This window comes from Ictidomys tridecemlineatus, chromosome 4 (assembly GCF_052094955.1).
Source record: "Ictidomys tridecemlineatus isolate mIctTri1 chromosome 4, mIctTri1.hap1, whole genome shotgun sequence".
NCBI lineage: Eukaryota > Metazoa > Chordata > Mammalia > Rodentia > Sciuridae > Ictidomys > Ictidomys tridecemlineatus.
Genome location: NC_135480.1, coordinates 55,306,072 through 55,324,187, shown reverse-complemented (window position 1 = coordinate 55,324,187; position 18,116 = coordinate 55,306,072). Strand labels below are relative to the sequence as shown.

Genomic DNA, 18,116 nt, shown 5'->3' with positions numbered 1-18,116 from the left:
AAAACTTAAGTAAACACATATTTCTTCATAACTCATGGATCAAGGAAGAAATGATGAAAATGAGAAAATGTTAGGAACTGAACAGTGAAAACCCCATGTATCACAGCTCAGGACATGTTGTTATCCAGTATGTAGAAGTTTCAATCTTCATTATAACAATTATAAGAAAATTTAATTAAAAATAATTTTAATGTGCTAAGTGCCATACCTTAAAAAAAACTAACAAAAGTAATACAAACTGTAAATCCAAAGAACATAGAAATAATACAGTATCACCAAATAAAATCAAAACAGAGGGCAGCAAGTTGAAAACTGGTTCTTTTAAAAACAAAACAAAACAAAACAAAGATTTATGAAACAAAACCCAAAAACACTTTTAGCAGCACTGGTCAATGAAAAGAACAAAAAAGGATGCAGCTATTGATAAATCTGAAATTTGATACAAAAATGGATTATCTTCTTAGAAAAGTTATCTTACAAATGGAATTTTAAAAAATCTAGATACATTCATAAGTAAAAGAAATTGACTACTGGGCAAATAGATTCAAAATAGCAGGCTGGATGTCCTTAGGCAAAAGTCTGTGCAGTTCAGTACGGAAAGAAATACATATGCAAATTCCCTTTATGCTTAGACATGTGAATTTTCTAAGGAAAATGAGCAAGTAAAATGCATTAATTTTTAGAAAATGAATACATCCAAACACAGGTAGGGTTACCTTGAAATACAATGTTTTAATAATAAAAACCGATTCATTTAACATTAAACGCCATTCGTGCATGATTAAAAAAAACTTAGAAGCTTCTCTATTAAAGTTGGAAACATCATAAAAATGCCTGTTTTCACTGTTTCAACCTTAGTCACTGCCATAAATCAATATAACACATATGAATACGTATATATGTGCACACAGATATAAACTTATGATCAACTTTTCACAATGACAACTTTTGAAAAAATCTATTACCACTTTTTGAACAAATAGCATCACAGTCTTTGTACACCTGGATTTAGATTTACTATTTCAAGCAAAGGTATGCGCATCATTTGGTTTTCACGCTTATTTCCATTCAAACTTCAGTTGTGTAACTTGTTTTAGCCCAGGAAGTCTTTCTTTGCTGAGGTGCACCACCTCTATCCAGGTGACAGACAAGCTCAAGTGTTACTTTCAGAAGTGTCCAAGGTGCAACGGGGATTAGCGTCCAAGTGCTCTCGTGTTTTGTCTTTATTTTGTTCTATAGACAACTTTCTGTGCTATAACTTTAAAGGGAGGTTTGACTACAACATTATCATGAATCCTTTAAAGGCTGAAAAGTAGATGAAAGCGGTACTGAGGAAAAACAAAATGGTGCACCCAAAGATTGACTCCCTCTCCTTCCGGTTCCAAAATCCAACGCCGCCCTCCACGTCTTTTCTTCCCCTCCAGCAAATAGGGGCAGGGGAGAATTTACCAACAGTATTTTTAAACATTTACTCATTTCATTTTCCATTTTTCCTCTATTTGCAAATGGTTTGGGTAACCAGAACTGGAATGCATTGCAATGCTCATAAAAATGCACAAAAATCTTCCACCTAACGGTTCTCGTTTACCCGCAGCGTTTTCAAGAGTAACTACAGACTCAGTTGAGCCCGGGTTGAGTAGTGGTCCAAATAAGATTGGAGGGAAATCCCCAACTGACGTGCCTTACGGCGGGTTGAGCTACAGGGTCAAGCCGCCAATCACAACCAGTGGGAGCCACTAGGAGCGAACCAGACCCGGGGCGCCGTCGGAGCGTTCTGTCTGCGCACCCGGGACAGCTGCAGTTCCGGACTAGCCGACGCGCCGCCTGACCGGTAGGAGCCGCCCCAGGGGAGCGGGGCCAGCAGGTCGCGTAGGCACCGCCCCTTCGACTCCCGCCGCCACTAACCACACCACCTGCCGACATGGTTGAAGCTGATCGCCCTGGAAAGCTTTTCATTGGGGGGCTGAACCCCGAAACTGACGAGAAAGCCCTCGAAGCCGCGTTTGGCAAGTATGGCCGCATCATTGAGGTGCTGTTGATGAAAGACCGAGAAACCACCAAGTCCAGGGGCTTCGCGTTTGTCACCTTCGAAAGCCCCGCAGACGCCAAGGCCGCCGCCAGAGACATGAACGGCAAGTCCCTGGATGGTAAGGCCATCAAGGTGGCCCAGGCCACCAAACCGGCGTTTGAGAGTAGCCGGCGGGGCCCGCCGCCGCCCCGCAGCCGCGGTCGCCCGAGGGGCTTGCGCGGAACCCGCGGCGGCGGCCCACGGCGACCCCTCTCCCGGGGCGGGTCCGCCGACGACGGCGGCTATGCGGGGGATTTCGACCTGCAGCCATCCAGGGCCCCCATGCCCCTGAAGCGCGGGCCGCCGCCGCCACGCAGGGCCGGGCCTCCGCCCAAGAGGGCCGCCCCGTCGGGCCCGGCGCGCAGCGGCGGCGGAATGCGTGGGAGGGCCTCGGCCGCTCGTGGCCGAGACGGATATGCAGGCCCGCCGCGCCGGGAGCCGCCACCTCCGCGCCGCGACCCCTACCTGGGCCCGCGGGAGGAGGGCTACTCGCCCCGAGACAGCTACTCGAGCCGAGACTACCCAAGCGCCCGCGACCCCCGGGATTTTGCCCCCTCGCCCAGAGAGTACACCTACCGCGACTATGGCCACTCCAGTGCCCGGGACGACTGTCCGTCGAGAGGCTACTGCGACCGTGACGGCTACGGTGGGCGCGACCGTGACTACGCGGATCATCCGAGCGGAGGCTCCTACCGAGACCCCTTCGAGAGCTACGGAGATGCGCGGGGCCCGCCGCCATCTTATGGCGGGGGTCGCTACGAAGAGTACCGCGGCTGCTCGCCCGACGCCTACGGCGGCGGCCGCGACGGGTACGGTGGCGGCCGAAGCGACCGCTATTCGGGGGGCCGAGACCGGGTGGGAAGGCCAGATCGCGGGCTGCCCCCGTCCATGGAGAGGGGGTGTCCCCCGCCGCGTGATTCCTACAGCCGGTCGGGCCGCAGGGCGCCCCCCAGGGGCGGAGGCCGTCTTGGAAGCCGCTCTGAGAGAGGGGGAGGCCGCAGTAGATACTAAACTTGAACAGACTTGGGCCTGAAAAGCGTCTTCAAGAAGAGAAGAACCAGTTCTGTGGTAACTACCCAAGGACTAGAACAAAGAAGAGTTGTTTTTACTGTTTAAGAATTTCCTGTTAACTTCCTCTCCATTTTTGTGCTTTGGGAGGAAAAAGTTAAAACTCGTTTAATTTCGTTTGGAATTGTTAAGTTTCTTGCAACAAGCTCATGTTAAAAGTATGACTTGAATCTGAGTACTAGTCTTCTTATATTTCGAAGTAAAAGTTCTAAAGACTCCTTCCGTTCTAAATTTTCCTGATAAATAAGGCAAGTGGGGTTTGTAGAAGGATCAATGCTGCCCAGAGTGAAATCATTTTAAAGAAATATTTCTTGTGGCTATTTCATCAAATGGGTATTCTGCTATTAGCTCCTATAGCATTCACAGGAAAAAGTGTTCCTGCATCCGAATGCTTTTTAAGATCTGTAACTAACATCTGCTTACCTAAAATGGAAAATGGCTTATTCTGTTCATTCAAATCAACTAGATTTTTGGGAGAAGATGGGGAGGGAGTGGGATGTGCTACTCAATTTCGGGTGTCTTCTACACTGAATCTCAGTGTTCCCAATATTAAAAACAAATCGGCAACAACAGAAATCACTTAGATCAGATGTTTACATAAAGTTGTATTCACTCAGTCTAAAAAAACAGATGGATAATGCTGGCCTGGCCGTATGTTGCCTTTTTGCCTTTTCTTTGGGGATCTGCCGAATTTGCTGCCCCTCACTCCCCAAAATAACATGTTGAACAACGATGGAATACTAAATAAAAAATTTGGCCAACCAACCACAAAGCTGGAAAAAAAAAATCCAAAACATCAATTGATAGCATTCATTTTTACCACTAACAAATTATTAAGAAACAAATAGAAAATATACCAGTGGTGGATTTGGGGGATTATAATGACTTCCATTCCTAACTCCAAGTTTCAGATTCTGGTGGAAAGAACAGGGCTTCTTTCCTTAGGGGTGGAGGAATCAAATGTGAGCAGCTTCTCAGAAGCCAAGGTCAGAGTTCCTGCCAGAGTTTGGCATTTCAACATCTGAGGATCTCAAACTGGTATGAAGGGGCAGGATCTTCCTGTCCACTAAAGACAAGGGGTTGGGTTGAGTGTTCCCTATTCTTAAGGTGGAGAGAAGGGTTTGAGCAGAGGAAGATCAGAGAGGCTTCCTTCACCATGCTTTAGGAGACAAATAATAGTCTCCTCTTTTCATCCCAGTTAGGGCAAGAAACATCTTTCCATTCAGCACCTGTGGAATTCCCCTGAACGTTGTAGAACCCATGTTCAGTGTAATCATTGCTGGAAGAAAGAGATGAACACCTGAACAACAAAATTAAAGAGATCTGAATGCAGCACACTCACATACACAATCCTAAAAACATGGTTTCTCAACAGAATAGCAGGTGAATTAAAAGGCCATACTAATGGCCCAGAAGATCAAATGCAAGAAATATTTTTTTTTTAAAAATCCAGGAATTAATATAGCAAAAATGCTTAAGATCTCTATGGAAAAATTGTTAATCTTTATTAAAGGACATAAAAGAAAAAATAAGTGGAGATTCATATATTCATGGTTGGGACGATTTTATCAAAACTATTCTCAACCTCAAATTTGGAACATCAACTTCAAATGAAGTCACAACATAATTTTTTCTCATATATAACTCCCCTTTTCTCTTTTCTAATAGTACTATTTATTATTGATCAGTGATGGAATATTAAAGATTTGATAAGCCAACCACAAACAAAAATTAATAGCTTCATTTTACCACCATCAAAATAAGAAACAGGTATTGTTTTTAAAAGACACTAATGGGAAATATAGCTAATCCTAAAATTTGCATGGTGGAATAAAGAGCAAGAAGAACCAAAGCAATTCTGAGAAAGAATTAGGAAAATCTCACCCTATCAGATATCAAGACTTACTTCAAAGCTCTAGTATTTTAATCTGTATGATATCAACAGACCAGGATAGACCAGTAGATTAATATAGCCTAGAAAAAGGCCCACTTGTAGATGAAAGCATGATATGACAGATAGCTTTAAAAGTGGTGAAAGAATGGACTTTTTAAAAAAACGACTGTTTCTGCAAAAAGATTGAGATTCTTTAACCCACAGCATACACAAAAATACATACTAGATGGTTTGAAAACATAAATGTGAAGAGGAAAATTTTTAAACACTTAGAAGAAAATGAAGAAATGCATTCACCACACTGGGGTAAAGGATTACTTTTTAAGATATAAAAATTACAAAATAGAAGGAAAATGACAAATTTCTACACTATTGTTAAGATATTTTTATGATAAAAGATTACTAACAAAATGAAATTTCATATTGGAAGAATATATTTGCATTGAAATAACTTCCAAAAGAATGCTTAGAAATCAATAAGAATGAAAAAATACCAAAGGAAAAAAATGGGCAAAAGAACTCATACCTTTCTGGTAGGTGTATAAGTTGATAAAATCACTTTGGAAATAATTTTGACAATGCCTAGTAAAATTGGAGGGTGCATACCTTATGACCCAGAAATTCCATTTGAAGAAAAGGACCTAGAGAAATTTGCACATGTACATAAGGATATATTCATAAAACTGGTCTTTACAGCATTCTCAATATTAAAAAAGTTTAAACAGCCTGCCTGGAGTGGATCAACCAAGGTTTATTTTTATAATGAAGTTCCATGTAGAAGGTAATGGGAGTCCACCAGATCTACATGTATCAACATGGGTAAGTATCAAAATATTTGTTTGTTAAAAAAGGCAAATTGATAAAAGTAGATATATTAAGAAAGACTAAAAAATAGGAAGTGATGCACAAAAAATCAGGATATTAGTGTGAGGAGGAAAGAAAGGAGATCAGATGAAAAATGGGCTTTAGGTGAAACTAATGTTTTATTTCTTTAAAAGTAACTAAGGAAAAAATGGCAAGTTAATATCTTAGATTTATGGGTCCTGTGCTTTGCTATCTGTTGTTACTCTATCAATTAAAAATATTTTATGATGCAAATTTTAATAGGAAAAATAGAGCTTAGCACAGCTTTTAACATATAAGAACCACCAAAAAATGTTAACTCTTGAAATTTTGCATTATGCAACACTCTTCTTCACAGTGGTTTTCTTAGCTTTGTTTTCTCATCATTGTGGGTGGTACCTTACTCTTTTTGGCTCAATATCTATAACCTTCCTATCCTAGACTGTACTTGCAGATAGCTTCAAGGATATCTGAAAACTAAATTTAGGAAATTGCAGTTTTTCCCTGTGAGACTTACTTTGCAGCATAACAGCAATGAAAAACTTGATACACTTAACAGAAAAGCACTTTCTGAATGGTAATTTTCTGAATATTAGAACTTTTAAACAAAATTAAGGAATAAACATTAGTCAAGACTTACCCAAAACTTAGATCAGTTCAAAAGGTTAGAAGGACTTAGAAGGGCTCTGGATTTTTCATGTATATATATTAAATAACATCTCCAATACTTCTGCCTTGGAAATTAATGAATTAAAGCAGTCTGGGAAAGTATGAAAGGGATCTAGTCAATGGAGAGCTCTTATTTAAAAATCACTTTTCTAACGAGAGTGCTCTTATCAGGTGTTTCCTATGACTTACTAACTGAATACACTTTAAGCAATTTGCATTTAAATTCAAAATCTTTTTATTTTCTGTATTGAGCTTTTCTCAGCCTGCTCCTGAGTCCCTATCCCCTCCATATTGCTTCTTCGAAAATGGTTCCAGGGACTCTTCATGGGGCAGCTGAAACAATAGTAAATATTTCCCTGCCTGCCTGGTGAGGCCTAAACATACATCTTTTCTGATCACAATCAGAATCCCCCTGGGATTATCTAAAGATAGCTGGAGGTAGATAGATTTCCTGTTTTCAAAAGAGGAATAGCTCCTCACTTTCCCTTGCCTTAGGGCAGGTGAGATGGGGAAGACTTTTCTTCTTGTGTTCTTCCTAACTGGGGCCTTTCTAACATTTCTGTCTTTAAATTATATGGCTTCTTTACTAGCTTTCTTTTAGCTTTTACCTTAAAGGTTATATGAGTTTCCTTCTCTTTCTCCTCAGAGTGTTCCCTTTTGGGAACATTAGTTATTATGTTGTTTTAAATATTTGTCTCTTTAGGGCAGATTTAAGAACTCCCAAGTAGAATCAGACTGTTGTTTTTGCTATGCACATATTCCCAATGATAGTAGGAATTCCTTTCAAAATCTGGGTGAAGTTGATTTGGATGCTAATTTCTCTTACAGTGTAGCACTTCAAATAATGGTTTAAAAAATGAATCTGAATCTAAGTATTTGTGGGGGACATTAAAAGTTGTTATTAAATGAAAAAAATTAACTCTAGAGGAAGTACAGTGCAATGATGACCCTATTGATGCATCCCATTATCTATCATATTAATTAAGATGCTCAAGAAGAATGAAAAACCTGAAGACATAAAAGTTTTAGGGAGAATATTAGGAATAAATGGAGCAGTTTTCTTGTTTTATGGAGACTGCTTGTTTCATTGGGAGATAATTTTTGTTCATATGTATGAGTCCTCATTCTGTTTTAGGTGCCTTAGGAATTTTTTTTTTTTAAAGAGAGAGTGAGAGGAGAGAGAGAGAGAGAGAGAGAGAGAGAGAGAGAGAGAGAGAGAGAGAGAGAATTTTTAATATTTATTTTTCAGTTCTCGGTGGACACAACATCTTTGTTGGTATGTGGTGCTGAGGATCAAACCCGGGTCGCATGCATGCCAGGCTAGCGTGCTACCGCTTGAGCCACATTCCCAGCCCCAGGAAATTTTTATTTTATTTATTTTGGTACCAGCTATTGAACCCAAGGGTGCCTTACACTGAGCCATATCCCCAGCCCTTTTTATTTTTTATTTTGAGAAAGGGTGTTGCTGAGTTTCATAGGGCCTTGCTAAGTTGCTGAGGTTGGTTTTGAATTCACAATCCTGTCTCAGCTTTCCTAGTGGCTAGGATTACAGGCGTGGGCCAGTGTGCCTGGCAGGAAATTTGAAAAAGTTTTGATTTTCAGTGTTTTCATGTGCACATAGTGATGACAAAACCATAAAATTTGTGATAGTTTTAAATAAGTTGATGCTTATAAAGTACCTAGCACAGTGCTCTAGAACTTATCATTTCAATTCCCAGTAAAATTTGTTTCTGTACTGGAAGTCATCAGAAAAGTTCTATTTGATAGTTTTATTGTATTATTAGGGCTCTACTCAGCCTAGAATCTTAGAAACATACTTGGGTCTTTCTAGCCCCTTGTATTTTCAGCTGTCTATGCTTTTTTCATCTCTTGGCAGCAAGAAAGACCAGAAACTTTTACCAATAGACTCAGTGTCATTCCTAACTAGTCTAATGTAAGGTAAATAGCTGTTATTATTAAGGCTTTGGTTTTCAAATCTTATAGGATTTAAAATTATAACTGTCTGGTTTAATTGACTTAGAAAAATTTTATACCACAAATAAAATAACCTTAGTACAGTGTCAGGATTTTAAAAAGGATTTACAATTGACTCAGGATTTAGTGCACTCAGTTCCTAACTTGCAATAAAATGTGATTTTAAAATATATGACATCTGTAAACTGAAACCAAATCCTATATCCACCATTCAGTAAGTGTGGATTTTTGTCATATTACTTGATCACTCTCTGCTTTGTTTCCCTCACCTATAAAATAGTGACAGGAGTTCCCACATCATGTGATTGTCCATTCATCTGTTTCATTGGTTCTAATGTTGAACAAATACTTATGTATTTCCTACCAAGTATCAAGCATATGCTGGTATTGTGCCATTGAAGTAAATAGCAAAGTAGCACACATACTTGGATTCTAGATTCATGTTCACTAAGTTAGATTCACAGAGACAGAGCAGCAGCAATTGCTAGTTGCCCAGATGTAGTTTAAGGGAATACACGATTTAGCAGGACTGGGAGAGGGATTACTACATTTGGGATTTGGGTTATGGGGCTTTTGAGTTGCATAATATAGAAGTGCCAGATCCTATCCTGGAATAACAGAGATTATAGTACAGTAGCAGTATGTGGTGGTGACACCTTTGCTATACCCCTCCTGTCATTCAGTACTCATGATTAGGATTTGTAGGAGTTGAGGCCTTGATGACATTTGTTGGCCTTACTTCAGACCAGTTAAGAATGGGATATGGAGTCTCCTGGTGGAGGATTTTTGACAGTGCAGCGGTCAAGAGCCAAAGAAGGCAGAGGCGGGATAATGTAAATTGGGGCTGCAAAGAAGATTCTTCAATAACACATTTTCTGTGGTTTTGGGAGTCTGGGATCAAAGTCTTTAAATTGAGGCTGTATGATATAAAAAACTTGTGGCAGGATAAACTACGTCAGCATTCAATATTGGGAACACTACTAACATTATAGTTGTGGGGACAACTGTGGATTATAAGACAGTACAGCTAATCATGATTGCCATTAAAAATGAGTCAGGCCAGTTTGCAGAAAACCAGTTCTTTTCTGGAAGACCAGTCTGATAAGGATCAGTTTTAAATCAACAAATAAGAAAGAATATGAGATCAATCTGCTGGGGATTAGTTTTGAATTAAATAAGAGAGAATATGAGGTCAGCACAAGGTCAAACTAATAAGAAAAAGTGAACAGGTAAAATGTGTAGCCTGGGAAACAGTCATGAATTGATTAGATTAATGGCTTGGAATAAACTGAGTATACCAATGATCTCTTTAAAGTCTCAGAGCCAACTTCACAGAGAAAAAACCCTTTTAAAAAGTGTCAAGGCTCTTTGAATCTGAGATAAACCAGGCACTCTTTATCCATAAGGCCATCACAGTTTAGTATGGATGATAGGGATTCTGCATCAGACTACCTGAATGTAAAACAGAGATAAATGTTATGACATAGGCACCGACAGTATATTAAGTGCATGAATTCCAGTTAGGGGAAGGCTTCCAGGGAATGTGAACTTTGAGATTTTCCCTTGAAATAGGGAAGCTCTCTTTAGTGTTTGTTATTCATTTTAAATACAACTAGATTCACTTATTTTTGTGTGTAGTTAATATTTAGTAAAGTCCTCATCTTTATTGATTTTACTTCCTGTCTTTTCTAATTTATGTGTACTTAATTCCATTATCAATTGGAAGCCATTGAAACTTCTGAAAATATGAGTAGTGATCTGAGCTGCACTTGACAGTTTTATACATAGCACCTGAACAATGGCCCAGAAATAATGGTTGGAGACAGAGATTCATCATATATTTAATAAGACTTATGACTTTTATATTAAAAATTGCCCTACTGGGTTAAGAAGCTGGGTGGTTCCATAGAACAGATTTGCTTCCTGACACTAAGCACAAGTTTTCCTGTGAAAGATATTCCACTAGATGTCACCAAAAGCTTAAAGATTGCAGCTTAATGCTTCTTTCCTTGTACTTGCATCCTGAGACTAAGGGTGGAGTGTTTATGTCTTCCTTCTGGATATGATGAGAATGAAATAAGGTAATTGGAAATCCTCATCTAATCAGATTGTGATCATCATGTACTGTTGGAAATAGCCAAAGTATATCCAATTTCATACAAGTATTCAGATTGATAGGAAAAGATGAGTACTTAAAACCATAGATATATATACTTGTCATAATATGCTGAAATGAATTCCAGTCGGACTATACATTTTCCTAAGTATGATTTAAATTTCTTCTTAAATATTGTGGCAGAATACACATAACAAAACTTACCATCTTAACCATTTTTAAATGTCCATGTTCAGTGGCATTATTGTGATTATTGTGTTATCACCATCCATCTATAAAACTATTTTCAGCAAACTGTGGATCCTTTTATTTTTCCAAAGATACTGAAATACTGGATGAAAATAAGGATTTTGTGAGGATCTATTAAGTGTAGATCATCATTTTAATCTATCTTTAAATAAAAGTTTAAGTTCAGATTGTAACTTATCACTATAAAGAAACTATTCAGTTTTTTAAATGGATTATATACTTAGGATAAATAAATGTTAGTGGATTGAACCCAGGAGTGCTTAACCACTGAGCCTGTCCCTAGTCCATATACATACATATGTGTGTGTATATGTACACACATATACATGTGTATACATATTTGTATAAATACACACACACACACACACACACATTTTTTTTTTTTAAATTTAGAGACAAGGTCTCACTGAGTTGCTTAGGGCTTCACTAAGTTGCTGAGGCTAGCTTTAAACTTGTGATCCTCCTGCCTTAGCCTCCTGAGCTGCTGGGATTATAGGCATGTGCCACCATGCTCAGTTGGATTAACTTTTTACGTGTAAAAACATAAAAAATAGGGAAAATGTTTAGAATAACATGTAGGTATGTTTTTATATAATCTTGAGTTTGGGTAAATTTTTCTTAGCTCAACATCAAAAGAAATATCTTTACTTACATATTGATGCATTTGATTACATAAAAATTAAAACTATTTTCATCTAAGTAAACCTCAGAATTTATTAATTTATCATGTGTATGAATAATTTAGCATGTATTCATCTCCATCTGGTTGTTATGCTGTGGTCCCTGTTTCCTTGCTGGTTATCAACTAGGGGCTGCTCTTAGCTCATGGACCTCCTGCAATTCCTTGCCATGTGTCCTTCTTACAGGTCTTTTCCCAACGTAGCAATTCATTTCTTCAAAGCCAGTAAGAGAGAGTCCCTTTCTCCAGTATGCTAATGTAGAGTCTTACATACCACATTGTACTATACCAATCACTAACAATCACTTTTGTCATATAATACAACTTCATCAGGGTTTCTCATATAATGCAACCTCATACATGTACCTCGTGTGAAAGAAACGTGAAATGAGAGTTTTCAAAAGATACTGAAATATTGGATGAAAATAAGGTGAGGTTCTATTAAGTATAGATCATCATTTTAATCTATCTTTAAATAAAAGTTTAAATTCAGATTGTAACTTATCACTATAAAGAAACTATTCAGTTTTTTTAAAATGGATTATATACTTAGGATAAATAAATGTTAGTGGAAATTAGACAGTCATTTGGTCTGTTTACCCTAACATCCTTCAAATTCAAAAGTAAGAGGTTGAGGGACATTAAGATGATTTTGACCTCCCTGATCTCTTAAGTTTCCTTTCTGGTTCTAATGTTAGTAAATAAATAACTTATCTCTCTTCTTTCTCCCTGCCTGCTTGTCCTTCACCTTTTTGTTTTTTCCAGTACTGGGGATTTAACCCAGGGCCTCATGGATGTTAGGCAAGTGCTTTACAACTGAGCTACATCCACAGCCTTTTTTATTTTGAGACAGGGTCTTGCCAAGTTGCCCAGGCTGACCGCAAAACTTGTGATCCTCCTGCCCAAGAAGCTGTGAATACAATATGTGTGCCTGGCAGAAATAACTATTTCTGAGTGGTTTCTCTGAGCAGGCAATGATAATAGACCTCATTTATTCTTCACAATGACTCTGTGAAGTAGATACTGTTTTTATAGCCATATTAAGATGAGGAATTTTAAGCCTAGAGAAGCTAAGTATTATATTTCAGGGGTTAAAAAGATAGAAATGTAGTAGAGTAATAATTTTAATCTAATTAGTTGGTGTCTAGATCTTTAGGTATCACTTGTTATTATACCTGAAAGTCGCCTCTGCCAGGTCAGACATAGCACAAGTACCCAGGTCTCTCTTTTATGATGTTTATCCAAAAGACTCAGTTCTCACCTTGAAATTTTAGGAGAAATTCCTAAATGAGGAGTATTCTCCTTTATTTAATAAACACTCATTTTGTAGACTTACAGGAAATTAATAAGAAGCAGAAAAAAATGAAACAGTATGTAGATTAACTTAACAAAGATAAAGCCCACACAATACCTGGTTTCACTCAGTATATTAACATATTTTTATAGCTTACTTAATGCTTCTTCCATGGAAACAATGGATAGAATAAGAGAACATCCTGGGGAACTTCTGTGACATTCTATGCTGGTTACTTTTTATTCTTAATTTTATCATTTCTGTATAATTAACATCTTATTCATTAACCAAGACAGCTGTCTTTTTTTAAAAAAAATTTATATTTAAGTTTTTTTAGGTGGACACAATAGCTTTTACTTTATAGATTCTAAGCCATCTATACTTGATACCACAATGGATGTCACCAAAATCAGGGACCTAGGAAAAGGAACCATTTTGTATAATTTCAATTAGGGAAAAATATTCTTGTGGTAGTAATCACTCTGTACATTTAGACATACAAGGAATTCTACTTTTCAGATACTCAGTGGTTTTCAAGAAAATCTCCACAATCTTCTGGGTGCGGTGGCGCACATCTGTAATCCTAGCAGCTAGGGAGACTGAGGCAGGAGGATTGCGAGTTCAAAGCCAGCCTCAGCAACTTAGGCCCTAAGCAACTCAGTGAGTCCCTTCTTTAAATAAAATATGTTTTATTTTGACTAGAGATGTGGTTCAGTAGGTAAGTGCTCCTGGGTTTAACCCCTGGTTGAAAAAAAAAAGCACAACAGAAAAAAAGGAAAGAAAGAAAACATACAACCTACCAAGGAGGGATGGTCAGAAGTTTGTGACATGGAACCACAATATGCCTAAGGTTGTCTCCAGCATCTTGTTCACTCATTTAGTAAAGATTATTTCAAATCTTACTACAGCCAGAACATGGTTCAAAAGGTAGAAATGCAGATATGAGACACCAGTTATATTCTCTGCCTTTTGGTATTTATTTCTCAGTCCAGTAGGAAAGAAAAACATAAACTAGCAATTGCATTCCAACTAACATATAAGAGTTCAAATAAAAACACTTCATCCTTGCAGCAGGAACAAGCTTTTGCTTCATAATGGAATATCACTGGAAAACTAGAAATGAACTTTTAGATAGAAGTCAGACATAAAGTAGGATCTTGATAAAGCTGTGCAGGGAAATCTTTTTGACATAACCTCCACAGATACATCAAAACTGAATTGAAAACAAAGTCATAAATATTATGAACATTTTGATGTACTAAATTTGCAAACTAAGAAGATTAGTTTTCACCCAATGGATTTTATGGCCTCAGTAATAACACTGCTCTATTTACTTTATTATTTGTGCTGGAGTAAACAGTCCACATGTAACTAATATATTTGGATTAAATATCTGTGCTTCATTTGTTTTGGAAAGGATTAACAGCAAAGCTAGATTTGTGATATTTGGGGGAGGGTTGTGCTTTGCTGAAACCTTAACCTGATTTTATACATATTTCTAAACAGCCATGCTTATGGGCCCACAGTATAACCAGGAGAGATACAATTAGCCAGGTCTCAGCTCCTTAAGGATATAACTTCTGGCTAATCAAAACAATAACTATAAAATTAAAAATAGTGGATCAGTGCCCAGTCTTGCATTAATCCAGTACTGTAGCAGCAAACACTATTCCTGTAATACTGTGCTCTCCTAATAATTTTGGGTGGCTCTTTTACCAGGTTAAGTTTCCTCACACATATGCATGGATCAGTACTAGACTGAGTACTCTAAATGGATCTTCTACAGATGGCTGGCGTTCTTTCTGTGCAGTGTCTTCTCTCTGGTATTCTGGCATGCATATGATAATGGCCTTTTTATGTCTGTACTCATCTCTGTAATACAGAGTGTTGGCCAAGGACTTCCTGGGTTCCATCTTATACTGCTTTCAATAAAATAAGCACTCTAATAGAAAAATGTAAATTGTAGAAACAGATTCAAGAATGAATAGGATATATAAATAGTGGAATAATGAAAATAATATAAAATCTGTGAAAGCATCCTCTAAACACGTACTATTTTGTTTAGATTTTAAATAAATAAATAATTCTATGCAGTGTGTATCACAAATAATATTTTAAAAGATAGACAATGTCTAAATTCATTTTACAAGCCATTATAAGTTTACTGCCCAAATTGACAAAGATATAAAAACAGAGTTAAATACTCAACATACAAATATAGGTGAAAGTATATTCTCAACAATGGTAAATTGAACCATACAACATAAAGAACATACAGTGAACAAATAGTTTTATAAAATTATTAATCTAATCTTTTATATCAGTAGACCCAAAGAGAAGTCACACGAGCCTCTTCATAGACTCCATTGAAACATTAATAAAAATTCAGTATTCATCTTTAACACAAATTCCTAGTAAATGAAAAATATAAAATATCAAAATATGTCTATCTCAGGTTACCAACTTATAGCATTCCTAATAGTAAAACAGTCTGATTGGAATAAGAAGTAAAAGCTATTTAATATTGATTTAAAACATTAGCAAATGAAAGGAGGCTAGTTAAAAAGGAATTGAAGTAGAAGATAAAATATAATTATTTTCTGATAACCTGATTGTTTACTAATTTATTTAAAAGTGAGAAGGGACCTGTATTTCAGTGTCAAGAATGAAATTTAAAAAGCACAATTTTCAAAAGGAGGAAATCAATGTTTTTACTTCCTAGTTTCCCCTTTTTTCCCTTTGTAGTTTTGAATAAAGGCACTGGGATTTTAAACTTTCATAATTTATTGTTTTATTTCACATAGCTGTTCTGTCACAAATAATTAGTGACAGTTGTATTCAATTCCTTTAGGATATTTAAAAATTAATTAGATTAAATTTTGTTTATTTTCAATACTTCCTGCCATTTAAAAAATACTCTTTTATTGTTTTGAGAATTTTTAAAATTCATTTTGTGGTCAGATTCATCTGATAAATGTGAAGTATTACATCTATCCATGTGATAACTTTTTAAAATATTTATTTTAGCTTTAGGTGGACACAATATCTTTATTTTATTTTTATGTGGTGCTGAGGATCGAACCCAGTGCCTCACGCATGCTAGGGAGCATGCTACTACTTGAGCCAAATCCCCAGCCTCCATATGATAACTTTTAAGAATGGAAATGTGGTTGATTTTCTCAATTCTAATTTGGTAGGGAATATCTTTTGGTGGATTCTCAAATGGTTGCTTGCTTGGCCAGATAGGAAATGTTGATATATCTGTTGCTTTCAAGATTCTATAGCCAGTGCTAAGTTATTGTCTTAGCATTTTTTGTCATGGAGCAAAAATCTGAGCCTAACAGAACTTTATTTTTCCTTTATAGTTCACCTTTTCTTTCTACTTAAGTGCTGGTGGACCTTACAATTCACAAGTTTCATGAAGATATGCTTTTTTTTCAACTTATGTGTTGTTTGTGAATAAAATGAATTCTTTTACCCTGAAAATTCAAGCAGTTCTTTAGTCTCTGGCATGTTTGTCTTTTATTTCTTTGATCTTGTTGTTCTTATGTTGTTTTTTTCTTTGGGAATGCTTTTTATATGTATTTCCATATTCTTGTGTTGTCTTCCACATCTCTAGTATTTTTTAAATCAGTTCTGTCTATATTGAGCTATGTTGAACCATTTCTTTTTAGATTTAGTTTATGTGAGCATGTATTAACTCATTATCAGTTTTTTTTTTCATGGCACATCCCTTGTTTGCTGAATCTGTTTTAAAAAAATCAACATTTTTCAAACCTTGAAAATATTTCCTGATCTTACATTGTGCTTTTATCATAATTATCTATTCTAGTTACTTAAATCATAATATTTCTCCAAAATCTTGTTGAGTTTATGAACTGGAGATTTTCTAATGACTTTTCCTTTTAGGGCAAAAAATCAATTTACTTGATGGCTGGTGGATGGGACATTACTCATATTTGTCAGCGTTAGTCCCTCTGTTTTGCTGCTCAGTATTTTTTAGTATAATTACCTTTTTTTCTTTTTCATTATATCTATTGAAGGATGTCTCATTTTTTCAGTAGGGGGAAGCAAGATAGCTTTCATCGGAGGCAGCATTGGTTCCTTTTAAGTACTTTAAACACTGACAATCAGAAACATTTTAGATTTTCTCAAATTTTACATTGCCATTTTAGAAATCTAGAAATATAGAAGGAAAATTTAAAACTGTACAGGTAGAAGCAGTCAAGGAAGTGAGGATGTCTTGGTGCTCAAAAGTTAGGTTTCCATCTTTATTGTGACAGTTCAAGTTAGAGAGCTATGTACCCTCTTCCTTCCTCCTTTTTCTCTGCTGTCATCCTATTTTGTCTTCTCCTCTTAGTACTATTTATATTGTCTTCATTTGCCTTTTTTATTGAAAAATGTTATATATGTAGAAGAGTATAAAATTATTTGTACAATGTAGAGAAAAAGTGTAACATTAATGCATATATAATCACTAACTAGATCAAGCCAGCATACAAGAAGTCTTCCCAAATGCAGCACTTCTCCCTCTCCTAAAGGTAACTTCTTTTGAAGTAGCCACTTTTTTGGCCTTTGTAAAATCAAGCTCTTGCTTTTCTTTATGTTTTAATAACTTAACTGTATTCTTAAGTAATGTGTATAGTTTTGTTGGATTTTATAATTTTATATAAAAGAAATTATATTGTATGTATTGTGACTTTTTTCTTTTGGTCAATTTTATATTTGTAATATTTATATCTATTTTTGAGTGAGGTACTAATTTACTTATTTTCAGTGCTGTGTAGCATTCTACTATAAAATTATGCCATAATTTATTCACATTTTGTGATTGTGTGTATCAGCATCATTTCCATTTGGGAAAATTTTGAACAATGCCATTCTCAACATCCTGATATTTCTGTCCCTGTAGTGCTACTAAATAATGCCAAATTGACTTCAAAAAATGAGGCATCTTCAACATATAGTTCAATTAGCTATGGTTGTGAATAACTCTTATTTCATCTCCTTTCCAAATCTTGATATTATCACATTTTCATTTATTGATCAATTTGGTGGGTGCCTGGCTCAGTTTCAGAGCAATCCCCTGGGTATGTGAGTTGGAGAAAGCAAGTTATGCCTGACTCTCTTACACTAAGGATACATGAAACTCTGTAGAGTTCCAGCTTAGTGGAGGGAGGGACTCCTTTTAGAATCCTCATCCAGATGCACTCAGGTTTTATTATTCTGTCTCCCAATCCACAGCAAGCCTTGTAAATTATT

The 18,116-nt window shown here is 36.8% G+C and overlaps 1 protein-coding gene across 1 annotated transcript; it reads left to right on the top strand.

Moving 5' to 3' along the window:
* Positions 1-1,537: 1,537 nt before the first annotated feature.
* Rbmxl2 (RBMX like 2) lies at positions 1,538-3,354 on the top strand. Its single transcript, XM_078046553.1, has one exon. It carries the CDS (start codon positions 1,922-1,924, stop codon positions 3,077-3,079), a length of 1,158 nt encoding a protein of 385 aa, XP_077902679.1. The 5' UTR covers positions 1,538-1,921; the 3' UTR covers positions 3,080-3,354.
* Positions 3,355-18,116: the final 14,762 nt, after the last annotated feature.